Source organism: Crocuta crocuta, unplaced genomic scaffold, assembly GCF_008692635.1.
Source record: "Crocuta crocuta isolate KB4526 unplaced genomic scaffold, BGI_CrCroc_1.0 scaffold154, whole genome shotgun sequence".
NCBI lineage: Eukaryota > Metazoa > Chordata > Mammalia > Carnivora > Hyaenidae > Crocuta > Crocuta crocuta.
Genome location: NW_027530545.1, coordinates 6,579,788 through 6,594,173, shown reverse-complemented (window position 1 = coordinate 6,594,173; position 14,386 = coordinate 6,579,788). Strand labels below are relative to the sequence as shown.

The window sequence follows — 14,386 nt, the reverse complement described above, 5'->3', positions numbered from 1 at the left end:
ATAAAATAAGCATTTAAAGTATCTTAGGCATGGAACACCTGAGTGACTCATTCATTTAAACCTCCAACTCTTGGGGTGCCTGGGTGGCTCAGTTGGTTAAGCATCCGACTTCGGCTCAAGTCATGATCTCACGATTCATGGTTCAAGCCCCGCATCAGGCTCTGTGCTGACAGCTAGCTCAGAGCCTGGAGCCTGCTTCAGATTCTGTGTCTCCCTCTCTCTTCCTGACCCTCCCCTGCTCGCACTGTCTCCCTCTCTCTCTCAGAAATTGAAGAAAAAAAAACATTAAATCTCCAACTCTTGATTTCATCTCAGGTCATGATCTCATCATGGTTTGTGGGATTGAGCCTCGAGTCAGCACAGAGCCTACTTGAGATTCTCTCTGCCTCTCTCTCTGCCTCCTCCTTGCTCATGCTCCTCTCCCTCTTTCTCTCTCTTTCTCAAAATAAATAAATAAACTTTAAAGTATCTTAGGCATGCGTGCACTTTGCAAGTATCTAAGGTGACAAGTATGTGATGTTAACATCATAGACAGTAAAGCTTTTTAATTTTGCCTGTCCCGTACCATTAAAAAAAAATGGTCTTTCTGGTCTGTATCCTTTTTCCTGCCTTACGTTTTTTAGTATTTTCAACAGAGTACTATTTCCTTCTTTCCTTGACAAATCTCAAGGCTTAAGCAACAACTAAGCTACATAGAATCAGTGTTTTTAAGTAGAATTTGTCTAATATATATTTAATTGTGTTACTAGTGTAAAGGATTTTGTTTTAAATTTTCCTTCTCTGCTGTGACCCTCTAGTCATGGAGACCACAAGGTTTTTGTTTTGTTTTGTTTTCAATAAATCTTTTAGGTTTCAAACTATTAGGCACAGGTATATAGATACATAATGGAACAAGTCTTTTTAACAGCATTTTTGTAAACAGTTGAAAAGCTCTGACAATTTTAAGTACCCATTTGTACCAGTTCTATTCATTACATAGTCCTTTCAGTTTGGGCTGTATAAGTGGATTCCATTACAATTCAGTAAATATTGATAGGAATTTTTTCATCTAAAAGGATGTAGGAGTTTTAGAAAGTTGTACTTTTATATTTGATGGACATAGGACAAAAGAATTGAATCCTCATATATTTGATTTAATCTTTATGTCTTTGTTAATAATCTTCTGCTTATTCTTAATAGACTTGGTCTTGAGAGCATATGTCTCTTTAAGAATTTAACAAAACTGACAAAGGACCATATTTTTACCTTGCAGAGTATGACACTGAGCTTGGCAAATTATAAGTACTGAATTTTCAGTTTCACATCTAGGAAATCTCAACAAGTAATGAGTTTAATCAGAAATAGAAACTGGGGGGCGCCTGGGTGGCTTAGTCGGTTAAGCATCCGACTTTCTCCCAGGTCATGATCTCGCGGTTCGTGGGTTTGAGCCCCGCGTCAGGCTCTGTGCTGACTGCCAGCTCAGAGCCTGGAGCCTGTTTCAGAGTCTGTGACTCCCTCTCTCTCTGACCCTCCCCTGCTCATGCTGTCTCTCTCTCTCTCCTAGAAATAAATAAAACATAAAAAAAAAAAAATAGAAACTGGGACTTGCCTGAGTGGCTCAGTTGGTTACGAGTCCCATTTTTTATTTTGGCTCAAGTCATGATCTCATGGTTGTGAAATCGAGCCCTGCATTGGGCTCTGGGCTGGGTGTGAAGCCTCCTTAAGATTCTTTCTTCCTCTCTCAAAAAAAGAAAAGAAAAGAAATAGAAACCCCACACCTTTGACAGTAATGTGTATTTATATCCCAGTTTCTTAGTTCTTAATAAAAAAAACTTAGTAAAAAATATTCTTACTTTTATGCTGTTAATAACCCAGTTGGTATTTTTCAAGTCCTAGGGTACCTGGGTGGCTCAGTCATTGAGACTGTGGCTCAGGTCATGATCTCACAGTTTGTAAGTTTGAGCCCATGTCTGGCTCTCTGCTGTCAGCACAGAGCCTGCTTTGGATCCTCTTTCCCCCCCTCTCTCTGCCCCTCCTCCGCTCACTTGTGCACACACACTCTCTCTCAAAAATAAACAGGCATTTAAAAAATGTTTTTTTCAAGTCATAATTCCTGTGTCTTAAATAAGAATATCTAATTGTTATTTTTGACACCATACTTAAAGGACTTAAATTAAAATGTATGTCCTAGATATTAGAAGAACTAGAACTAAAGACTTCATTTTAAAGCAAAGACCTATATCATCTTATTAACTATTAAGTAAAATAAAGATCTGTTTTCTTAATTGAAAAACCCTTTTCAAAGAATAGAAGCAGAACAGAGAAAGGAAAGATGGATTGTACTGAACATAGCAAGTGAATAACCAAGGAAAATTCATTGCATAGATAATTATTTAGAATTATATGGAAAGCACCCTGTTAAATGTTTAAAAGTTGCAAGATTTTATAAGACAATAATCTTGCTTCAAGGAGCTTACAGCATATGGCAAGTATTACATTCTTTATATAAAAAGATAAAGTTTTTAGTCACTTGAAACTGCAGTATTATTTAGCTCTTTTTTTGAGAGATACTGATCTTAAATCCCAAACTCAGAAATGAAATTGTATTTCACATTGAAAAGTAGCTTTGCTTAGGGTGCCTGGCTGGCTCAGTCGGTAGAGCATGTGACTTGAGCTCGAGGTTGTGAGTTCAAGCCCCACATTGGGCACAGAGAACTTTAAAATTGAATGAATGAATAAATGAAGCTTTGCTTGTTCAGATTTGAAGAGATAGATTAGTTTACATTCAGTCTTGGTTTTGACTAATGCATGGTTGCAAATTAATAGGTTTTCCCCCTCATTTGTCTAAGTGTACTGAATAGATACCAGCAGTCTTTTTGACCAGCTCCAAATATCTTAGCATTTCAAGTTTGTAAGAATATCAGCAATTTGGACAGTTTCCATGAGAAATTCCTGATATTTCAGTTTCTTTTCCCATCCTTTTTTTTTTTTTAATGTCTGTGTGGTTTATTTTTATTTATTTATTTTTTTTTTTGAGAGAGAGGGAGTGCAACTGCATGCAAGCAAGTGGAGGAAGGGCAGAGAGCGAGGGAGACCGAGAATCCCAGGCAGGCTCTGCACTGTCAGTGTGGAGCCCCACGCAGGGCTCAAATTCAAGAACCCTGAGATAACAACCTGAGCTGAGATCAAGAGTTGGACGCTTAACAGACTGAGCCACCCAGGTGCCTCCCCCCGCCCCCATTCTTTATTAAACTGCCATAAAATGTTTGCAAGTATAAAAAGTTCTTCAGTAGATAAAAGTACAGTTTAATATTGAGCTAAGGTATTCACAAGGATTTATTTTTTGAGTTAGGTGAGAAATAGATTCAGATTTCAGAAATTAAAAGATTTCAGTTTGCTTGCTAAAGGAAATAATACTGAAATTTCAGTGTAACTAGGTTAGGTGTCAGAAGTTTAAATGGGTCTTTAAAGATTTTATTTTTTTAAGTGATCTCTACACCAACATTGGGTTCAAACCTACAACCCCAAGATCAAACAAGAGTCACACATTCTACCAACTTAGCCAGCCAGGCACCCCTTAAGTGGGCCTTTATTATCTTTACTTTCACATTTCTTTTGTTCCTCATTCCCCTCATCCTTCACCCCTGACTTCACCTCCCATCTTCCCCGTTTCTGCCCTCATAGTTTTGCAGTTTATTCATTAGTTTGCCTTTAACTCTGACAGTTACATTACAGTATGTATATAGTCCTGGACACATAATGTCAGCTTTCAAGATTGAACGATTTGTCCTCAGAGTAGCTCCAGCAGTTTATGTGAACTTTGACCTGACTCCTCGCTAAGACAAAAATGGTTTAAAATAGGTTGTCCGTCATCCCCAGCCCATCAGCCCCAAATCTTTCTTTAACAAAAAAAATGCATATAGTCAGCTTTGCTTCAACATAGCATGTATTAAGACTTTTGTAATAAAGACCTACCTTGTAGATGAAGAAATCCTGGATAATCTATTCTTTTGACTTTTAGATCCTCTTTACTACCATATTAGATGTTCTTCATTAAACTATGAAAACTTGGTCTAGGCCAGTGTTTAAAAAATTCATAGCTTCCCAAGAATACATTGTATTAGCCCACTTAGAGAAACACTGTGTTAAAAGGTAATTTTGAAAAGGCACACACAGGGGTACCTGGGGCCTCAGTCGGTTGAGCATTTGACTCTTGGTTTTCGCTCAGATGGTGGTCTCGTGGTTGGTGGGACCCCGCCCCAAGCAGGCTCTGCGGTGGCAGTGCAGAGCCTGCTTGCGATTCTCTCTCATCCTCTCCCACTGCCTTCTTCCCACTCCTGCACGCACACGCATGCTCTCAAATAAAAATAAAAGGCACACACAAGCACGAAAACCATATGTTCATACCCTGTTGTGAGATGGTCATCCAGAAGTTGCAGAACGTGTTTCTGTTAGATTTTTCTTTTTAGTTCATCAACAGAACTATACAAAGTTAGCAAATACTTGTAAAGATTTCACATATACTGAAGAATACTTTCTCTGTGGGCCCAAGTTTAAGAAATAGTGGTCTAGGGCTTTAGAATTATTAAACCAGTATAAAGTCTAGTGGAGATACCTTAAGTGTATTTTTAGTGGATCTGTCAGAATATGAGAGGGAAAGCTGATAGGAGTGAACTCAGCAGACCACCATCTAGGAACCACATCCTGGAAAGGTGAAAGATGAAAAGAAAAATGCCTAGGACTTTTGAAAACAAAATCAACATTACAGAGATAGTGACAAATATTCTCACAAAAACTACATGGATTCATCTGGTGAATAAAGCAACTGATAAATCTAAGACAGGTGATAAGCCAGATATAAAGAAGATAGCCAGGAAAGTTAGGGACTTTAGTGAAAAACAGACTTTTGTTTATATACACAAAATATTTAGAAATGCAAGTATGTCACTAATGTATAGAATGACATATTTGCATATATGAAGAGGAAAATTCTATGTTTACCTATCAGCATGTGTTAACTACAGAGATATGGAAAACTTCTTACTTAGGTAAAAAGGCACTTCCCATCTATCTGGATTAGTGAAGTATTGCTTCCTTCACAAAACAATCAGATTTCTGGGCGCCTGGGGTGGCTCAGTCAGTTAAGCGTCCAACTTCAGCTCAGGTCATGATCTCACGGGTCATGGGTTCGAGCCCTGCGTCGGGCTCTGTGCTGACAGCTAGCTCAGAGCCTGGAGCCTGTTTCAGATTTTGTACTTCCCTCTCTCTCTGACCCTCCCCTGCTCACGCTATCTCTCTCTCTCTGAAATAAATAAAACATTAAAAAAAAATTTTTTTTAATGAGATTTGCGGTTACTTTTAAACTGGCAGAAATTGGAGGGGTGGGGTAGGGTAGATGTATGACCAGCAACTATTTCACTTTTAAGCTAGGAACCTGTGAGTAACTAGTGGAAAGAACTTGGCTTGGCCCTAAGCAAGAGAAGCAGAAGAGAAGTTAGAAAGGGTGTTTTGTATGTATTCCAACTCTGTGTCATAATTAGTAATTGCTTTTTTTATCTAAAGAGTTGAAAATGACAAAACAATGCTCTAGAAATTTTGAATGAGGAACTTTATAGTAAAGAAAGAGCTAGGTGTCAAGAATGGGGATGAGCACTGAGTGTTATGTGGAAACTAATTTGACAATAAAGTATTTGAAAAAAAAAAAAGAATGGGTATAACATGCTGAGCTTGAAGTAACAGGGTGGAGAAAAAATAAATGTCATTTTTTAAGGCATATCCATATTATGGAGTTAAATTGAGTTTATATTAGTGATTCTCAACCAGTAATGGGATCGGGGTGACTTTTATTATTAAAATCATTCAGGGTTTTAAAAGGTTGGGAAACAGTGATCATTAATTCGAATAATTTGGATTGAGTCTTGGTTGGTTGGGATTTAAATGAGTTTTCAATGGGGAAAAGACTGGGGCTCCTCAGCAAATTAATGGTCTCAGCAAGATGGGGCAGTAAGTAGGCATAACCCCCCCCCATACACTGCCCACCAAAAACAGGCAATTTTATCCACATTCCTTTTTAATATATACATAAATGATCATCAATTCATGAAAGGCAAGTAGAACCATCTATAGTTGGCAACACTTTGTTACTCATGGACTACTAACCAAAAGTAATTTTTTAAATTAAAAACAATTTTTTTAATGTTTATTTGTTTTTGAGATAAACCGAGACACCCAGGTTCCCCCAAAAGCAATTTTTTAATTTAAAAAATGCTGTTTGTTCTTTATGCTAATTTAGGTAGATACTTATTCTGAATTAATGAGATTTTATGATTTTCTGACTTAATAAGATTTTAGAGAAGATTTTTATTCCTATTTCTCTCAATTTTCAAGTAGCTGTTATAACTATATTCACTTAATTTGGTTTATTCCTCATTTAAGTTAATCATTGTGACTCCCACCTTTTCACCACACTAAAAAACTTAGCTCTAGATAAACAGAGCGCTGGATTTGAGGGAGTAGACCATGCTAATAACACCAGCTTCCAAGTCCATTTCATTTGATTGGCACACTCATTTATACACATAAGACTTATTAAGCAAATTTATTGGGTTTAACTTAAGAGTTTTCCTTCCTGCCTTTTATCTAATAAACTATTTTTTCATCTCTTTCCCAAGGTTTTCAAACAACTGGAAATTTATGAGTACTTCACATTTTCAATTGATTTTGAAGACTGTAAATTTAGAATTAAAAATATTTTTTACATTTAAGAATAGAACACTTGCAGTGAATTTAACATGTGCAAACAAAGAAAAACATTTGATTTTGTTGGTAATTCAGTAAGATAACTAATGTGTACTTCAAAAATACAGGTAATATGAACATTTTAGAGTGAGCACTGTCATAGCACCAGGTCTCTTAATCTTCCAAAAATAAAATTGCTCTCTAAAAACTGTTTTTCTTTCATAGCCCAATACAAATTTTAATGCTAACACTGTGGAACAGAAATGAAGGCATATTTAGTGCTTTGTCCGTCTCTGGGGCCTCTCTTAATAGAAAGTGGACTGTATTTATTCATAACTTGTTATATGTGTAATTTACCACCACAGTTTTTAGGATTTCTCATTTATATTTGTAGTAAATGAAGAACTTGGGGGGGAGTAGTGAAGAGTAACCTAGGTTAAGGATGTCATCTTCCAGCTAAACTTCTTTAGGTCCTGTTGATGGGATTGCTCAGTTGCATTTAAAGTTTGGCTCATATTAGGTGGTATTCCTTTATATGTATTTTTTCTCTCCAGCTGCCCAGCTGCACTGTAGGACCTTATAGCCAGGACCTTTTTGCCCTTTATTTTGCCCTGTATTCACTTAACTCTTAATGTAGCACTCTGCATCATCATAAATAGCAAATACTTATTGATTGAAAGAAATAGATAGGAGAAAGGAAAGAAAGCAATGAAGAAAAATAGAACAAAATTACTCTAGTAGTACATGTATTTTGATGTGATTTAATACTTCTTGGTTTGGATAATGTCTAACTTCTATGGAAATAGCTTTATGTCCTCTAAAACATTTTATCAGCAATTTTCTTAAAAATTAGAGTTTTTTACATTTCTTTGAGAAAAATGCCTTTCCTATTACAACTTTTTCTTGGCTAATCTTGTAAACAGAAGTTTTAGATGTCTTATTGTCGCTTGAAATCTACTATTAACAGTTGGTCACCCCTTGATTACATCTGAGGATACATGCTGTCTTTAATTTTCTGTATAGTTCACTGATTTCTAGCCCATATTTGTATACATAAGACTTATTTTAGCATCAAATCTCTTGGCTTGAACTGTAGTTAATGACTATGCTCGGTGAACATCTTTGTCCTCTACTCTGATTTGTAACCACAGAAAATGTCCTGGATGAGAACCAGCAGTGAGAATCACTTATAGTCCTGCAGATGGTCCTGCTTTCTTATTAAGGCTGTCACTTAGTCATCGTCATCATCATTATTTGCATTAATAAATCGGAGTTTCCTCATTGTATAGTTACCACAACGTAGAGAGCTAAGAATGATCCCAAAGACACGAAATCTGAATAAATAGTAGAATCCTCATCTTAGAAATATTTTACACAGTATAAACACTGCACATAAGGCTTTTTTTAGCATGAAATTTTAGAAGATCATAGATATTAACATAAGTCACTTTTGCTTTTTATTGAGTTTTTTGCTGATGTATGATTTGCAGTTGCATTTCATTTTAATTGTGCGGTAAATTTATATTGTATTCTATTGGTGTTGTGCAAAGTACTTTAAAATATACTTCTGAACTGGATGTCCTTTGCCAGTAACAGGGGGTATCACAGAAGAACAGTTTCAGACGCATCAACAGCAGTTAGTTCAAATGCAAAGGCAGCAGCTTGCTCAGCTTCAGCAGAAACAGCAATCTCAGCATTCCTCGCAGCAGACGCACCCAAAAGCACAGGTGAGCCTGTCTCTTAATCATGGTTGTTTCTTTCTTTTTTCATCATTACACAGTTTTGTACAATTTTAGTCAAGCCACAAGATAAACTAATTTATATTTTAAAACTTTTTTTTTAATGTTTTATTTATTTCTGAGGGGGAGGGGAGACACAGAGTCTGAAACAGGCTCCAGGCTCTGAGCTAGCATTCAGCACAGAGGCCAACACAGGGCTCTAACCCATGACCCGTGATATCATGACCTGAGCCGAAGTCGGATGCTTAACCGACTGAGCCACCCAGGCGCCTCTAAACTAATTTATATTTAATGAGGGGAGTACTAGAGTCAAATATGGTATCTGTAATTTAGGAAAGAAACTACATTGTTGGAAAGGATTATTGAGAATTTGTAGAAGGAATTCTATACTTTTAGAATTGTCATCCCCACTCCTACTCTGCCACCAAGACTTTTTTCCCCAAGAATATAACATTCCTAACACCTTCCTAAACTGTTTTTAAGTGGCATTTGGTTGTGCACCATCACCTAAGAAGCAATTCTCTTGAATTGTACAGTAAATCCAAACAACAATGCCCCTTACCTCTTTGAATCACATTTCCCTGAAGAAAAAAATTGCCACTAGGTGAAGTTTTCCATAGGCACCATTAAACGAATTCACCAGGGGTAAGAACAAAAATACCGTATAAAATCGTAATTGCCAGAAGAAAGAAACCCCGCACACATCTTGATATGAGCCCTATAACACTTACTTTGAACTTGTCGCATCCAGAACTGTATGAGAATAAATTTCTGTTGTGTAAGCCACTAAAAATAAAACTGTAATTGAAAAGTATGTTTCAAATTTGAGCCATCTGAAAGAAATCTAGTATTTTAGGTCTTAAGTTTTGTTACTTCATAATTCTAAAAGTAATTCTGAAGTGGTAACCGAGGTTAACTCTATCTTTGTTGTATTCTGTGAGCTCTCAGGCCAGCGTCTGCTGATAGTAGGTCAGTTCATTTTCAGAGGGTCATTAAATACACTGACCTTGGAAATCCTGAATCCAGCAACCTGAAAATCTCAGTGACATCAGGAGCCCTCAGCACTGCTCTAGTATCCAGGTGGATTTGCCCGCATTCTGGAGCTATTGGCTGACCTGTTTCAAGAGGAATGGCCATTAAACTTGCCTTTGTTTGCTTTTCTGAATCTCTCGGGTAACTAGCCTACTTGCAAGGTTAGGCAAGACATGTTTTTACATTGTGACAAAAATGATGGTTAGACCCTTTGATTTTATTTTGTCCCTAGTATCTAGATTGTCAAGTATTTTAAAGGCATTCATTAACACCTTCTGGAAAAATTAATAGAGCATTAAAGTATATTTGAGGTTTTTGATCCCCTAGTTCTTTCTCAGAAATAGCTTTCCAATTTTTAGTCACTTCCCTGCTTAAAAATGCCAAAAATAGTCTGTGGAGTCCTGGATCTTTTAATCTGAATACTTAAACCTGTGCAAGATGAAAAAGGAAACCGTCTTTTGGGTTTGCCCATTTCTTAGTATTCACGTTGATGAAATCACATTTGAAAAATTGAGAGTTTAATTCTGCTCATTTTATAGGGCTCAAGCACCTCTGACTGTATGTCTAAAACACTTGACTCAGCCAGCGCCCACTTTGCTGCATCCGCAGTAGTCAGTGCACCTGTTCCAAGTCGCAGTGAGGTAGCCAAGGAACAGAACACTGGCCACAACAACATAAACGGTGTTGTCCAGCCTTCAGGTAAGCCTGTGGTTTCACGTGATACTTACTAGCTTGAGGCTGTAACTTACTGATTGGAGAGATGGTGTTTGTTTTTTAAATATAAGGGAAGACAATCATACAAGAAGTTAGGACTCCAGAATTTCTGTGGATAAGTGTGGCGGAATCGCTGAATGTTTTCTAGAATTCATTCACATAGAGCCTGCTCCCTGTTTCCTCCTGTACCCACGGGATACCTTCCTATGTAAGTCCCCACTCTGCCTGGTTTTATCCACGTACTTTCAGTTGCCTCACATCTTAGGAAACATATCGAGTTCATCACTAACCATCACCCTGGAGTTATCCATGCATTGATAGAAAGGCAGAATATAATGCAGGTTGGTCGGTCAATAAGTTTGAAATTGGGTTTACCTTCCCACTAGCACATACTCATTGGACTGCTTTCTCTGACTCCTCCTCTTGAAGTACAGTATTACTCTGAAACCTTGTCTGCTTCTTACTACCCTGAGTCCTCAAAACTTTGCTGTTTCTATCAGCCTTCAGCTACTACTCCGACCCTAGGGTTTTTCCACTTGCTTTTAGATACACCCATGATCCTGATTGCCCCTCCTACTGATTCCTTGCGTGTGTGAATTCTGATGGAATCCAACATGCTCTCAACTTCCAGAGAGGACCTCTCTTCCCTCTTGTTTCCTACTTTATAATGTAGGCTTTTATGCAGGCGAGTAGAAAAAAATGTGTCTTTGGGTTGTGACAGGTAAGTATGCTGTGATCAGGAGCTCTCTTTGGAGAGGCCATTGTGTGGAAAATTAATTTGGTATTTAATTAGAATACACATGTTTGCATGGATTTTTATTAAACTCCTGATTTTCTGAGAGTTTAATTAATGTCTCATGATACGAATTAAATGATTTTACTTTTCTCCTTCAGGAACCTCTAAAACATTATACTCCACCAATATGGCTTTATCATCCAGCCCAGGGATTTCAGCTGTACAGCTTGTAAGGACAGTTGGCCACACCACTACAAACCACTTAATCCCAGCATTGTGCACAAGCAGTCCTCAAACACTTCCCATGAACAATTCCTGCCTGACAAACGCAGTGCACCTCAATAACGTCAGTGTTGTTTCTCCAGTCAATGTGCATATCAACACACGGACTTCAGCACCATCGCCAACAGCCTTAAAACTTGCCACGGTTGCTGCCAGTATGGACAGAGTGCCAAAGGTTACTCCTAGCAGTGCCATCAGCAGCATAGCAAGGTGTGTGTGTGTGTGTGTGTTTCCGGTTCCATCCTGTCCCTGTCTGCTGGCTAACCTGTGGGAGGAAAAAGACGTTTTTTCCTGCAATAGATGCCTGTTGATTGACACATACTGAGTTCTGCTCAGGGTAAAGCTCTGTGACTTAGATTATTTGTTCAAGGTCACTAGTGGGATGTTTACATGCCATCCAGAAGTATAAAAAAACCAAGGGGAAAACACATCAAATTGGGAACCATCAAGCCAAAAATATAAATCAAAGACTATTTTAGAAGCTTGAGTCTTCTGTTTTTTGTAGCTTAGGCAGTTGGGAAGGTTAAAGTTGTTACTAATTCCCTCGTCAGAGCTTTAATTTTCAAATCAAAATTTGTGTTTTCTTCAACATTCTATATAACGAGAAAGTAAATTATTCTATGTATATATTTATTTCTTTCTGTGACACTAATACGTAAGAACAGCGAATCAGAAAACAACTTGATGTGCATGAATAACTTACTACATGGCCTTAAACCTATAAAATTAAACTGTAGTGGAAAGTAATTTAAGTACTATTGTGCTTTTGATTATTCTTTTTGAGCATCATATACTCATCTATTGTAAAAAAACTTGGACCGTCCTATGTTACATATTTCATAAGTAGTTTATCATTGGTTTCTACTGGAATATTGTGTAAATTATTGTCTTTCCTAAGTAAGCAGTTATAATTAAGTAATTAGGAAATCATAGAATTTCTTAGCTACAAAAAACTTTTCCTCATTCCCGTAGAGAAATTGTAAAAGTGGGAAATGTTCTTGTGAAGTACGTGTGTAGTTGTAGTTACATAAAACTATATCTGTAAATACTGAATGATAATACCATATTCTAGAGCGTATTAATGTTTATTTTACTCTTTGCCTTATTATAGAGAGAACCATGAACCAGAAAGATTGGGTTTAAATGGAATAGCAGAGACAACAGTAGCTATGGAAGTGACATAACCTAAAACATGTGGCTTTGACCTGTGCTGATGGTGTGCAGTCATTCATATTCCAGCTGAATGCAAAAGGCGACACTCTGTGGATCACAGAGCGTAACAATGGACCTAAATGGACTACAGTATATCGGATATTAAATCGATATATGATGTATATTTTGTAAAATTGGGAAAATCACTACCTTGTAAAATAGTTTATTTGTATCATCAATATTATTTCTGTTACTTGAATAGTAGATATTCATCATCATGCTTTTGCACTTGAATTTGCAACTGAATGGATTTTAAAAAATAATTCTTTAATGGGATCATGAGCATGAAATGGGATCCTGCATCACTTGTTTTAACTATTTATTTTGCCATGTTTACATTTTGTATCTTGTAAAAATAAATCCAACTTTGTGTCTAAAAAGTTAAAGATTCATAGCTAGGAAATGAAATTCTTGTAATTTTTTTCTAAAGAAACTGTAAAGTTTTCACTTGGTTCATTTTGTTTCACAATTTGACTAGATGGACTTTTTGGTAAATACTAGTGGCATTTCACTGTCAAATATGAAGTTCAAGGCAAAATAGTATTTTCTATTACTGTGCAGGGGAAAGGGATGGATCGATACATGCAAATTTAATGTAGTAACTCACTTTTCCATATATTTTGAATGTATATTTCTATTTATAATACCAGTTTATAAAAATAATTACACAGGAAAAATGGACTAGGAAAAATTATGCATCTAGCACATTTAAACTGTGCAGATAAGAAAATTTTTCAAGGATTACATTTTATCTGAAGACTGCATATTTTAACTGGCTTTAAAACTGTAACACACCACATAAAGGATATTTTACCAGGTATGTATTGCATCATATCATTGCAATAATTATTGGAAGTCTAGATATCGAGCCATCCCAGGTGTTGGGAGGGGGGGGAGGGTTGTGGCAAGACTGTCTTTTCAATTTTGGAGAGTTTTCCTGTGGCTACAAGGCAAGTAACGGGTTGGAAAAAGTCTGACTGTAAGCGTTGGACACCTTCATAGTGTAGTGTTTTAGTGACTTTTTTTATACGGTTCTTGTAAATTAGATACGTGTAGTGGTGTTTCAGAATGTTTGTTTATGCACTAGTTCAGACAACTTTCCCTGTTACTTGTTCTTGATAAGTGAAAACTGCAGGGAAATAAAAATACATATCAAAACATGGACATGCTGCATATGTGTTTATTTCACAATGTGCACACAGTGTAAGTGAGAATTTAAGGGAGACGATAGCACTTAACAGCACTTTTCATTTTCACAGTGCTTTCCAAGCATTAATGAAAAGAATTGTAAGACGCTCATCTGTGGGCACTATTGGGTTTCAGATAATCCAATATAAACTACCTTTGATATGAAAAGTTCTTAAAATAGTTTACGGAATGTAAGTAATTTGCAGTATAACATTCACTGAAATCTCATAAATGAGCCTCATTTTATAAATAAAAGTTTAGAGTAGAATTATATTGCAAGGGGGGTTTGTCAAGTAAGTACTGGGAAATGTAAATATTTTTAATGAATATGATTAAAACCATTTCAAACTTACATAATTTTATACTTTACATTTTTTATACCTGCATTCCTGAAAGTTGTAAATTGATATGTCAGTTGAATTAATGGGCCAAGATTTCTGCTGAGAGTGGTTTTTATTCAGGTCCTAAATGTGTAAAGCAATTTATGGTCAAAACCACAGAGAAAAATAAATTTAATTTCTTCATCGGTTGTGACCTGATAGGATCCATGCTCGTTTCTGCCATACTACCTCTGGAGTTACTCATTGCTGATGATATAAAGGAAATAATTTTGATTTGATATGTATTATGACTGTGTTCATTCTGCTTATAGTTGGATGTATCTCCTTGCTATTAAGAACTTAACTTTAGTGCCAATTTTGGAGAAAGCTTTTTTTTTCCATTTTACTAAGTAAAGCATGACGTGAATTTGCCTTATGTGATATAC

General features: G+C 36.6%; 1 protein-coding gene across 4 annotated transcripts in view; it reads left to right on the top strand.

Annotated features, from left to right (window-relative positions):
• The window catches only part of EPC2 (enhancer of polycomb 2), a 121,445-nt gene extending 107,851 nt beyond the window's left edge, over nt 1-13,594 (top strand). For 3 of the 4 annotated variants that reach the window (XM_077767786.1, XM_077767785.1, XM_077767783.1), the window contains 4 exons: nt 8,308-8,444; nt 10,028-10,187; nt 11,097-11,430; nt 12,332-13,594. In XM_077767786.1, coding sequence (XP_077623912.1) covers nt 8,308-8,444; nt 10,028-10,187; nt 11,097-11,430; nt 12,332-12,404 — 704 coding nt within the window. In that variant the 3' untranslated portion in view covers nt 12,405-13,594. The remainder of the gene's footprint in view (nt 1-8,307; nt 8,445-10,027; nt 10,188-11,096; nt 11,431-12,331) is intronic. The other variant, XM_077767784.1, reaches the window with a different exon arrangement.
• The last annotated feature ends 792 nt before the right edge of the window (nt 13,595-14,386 follow it).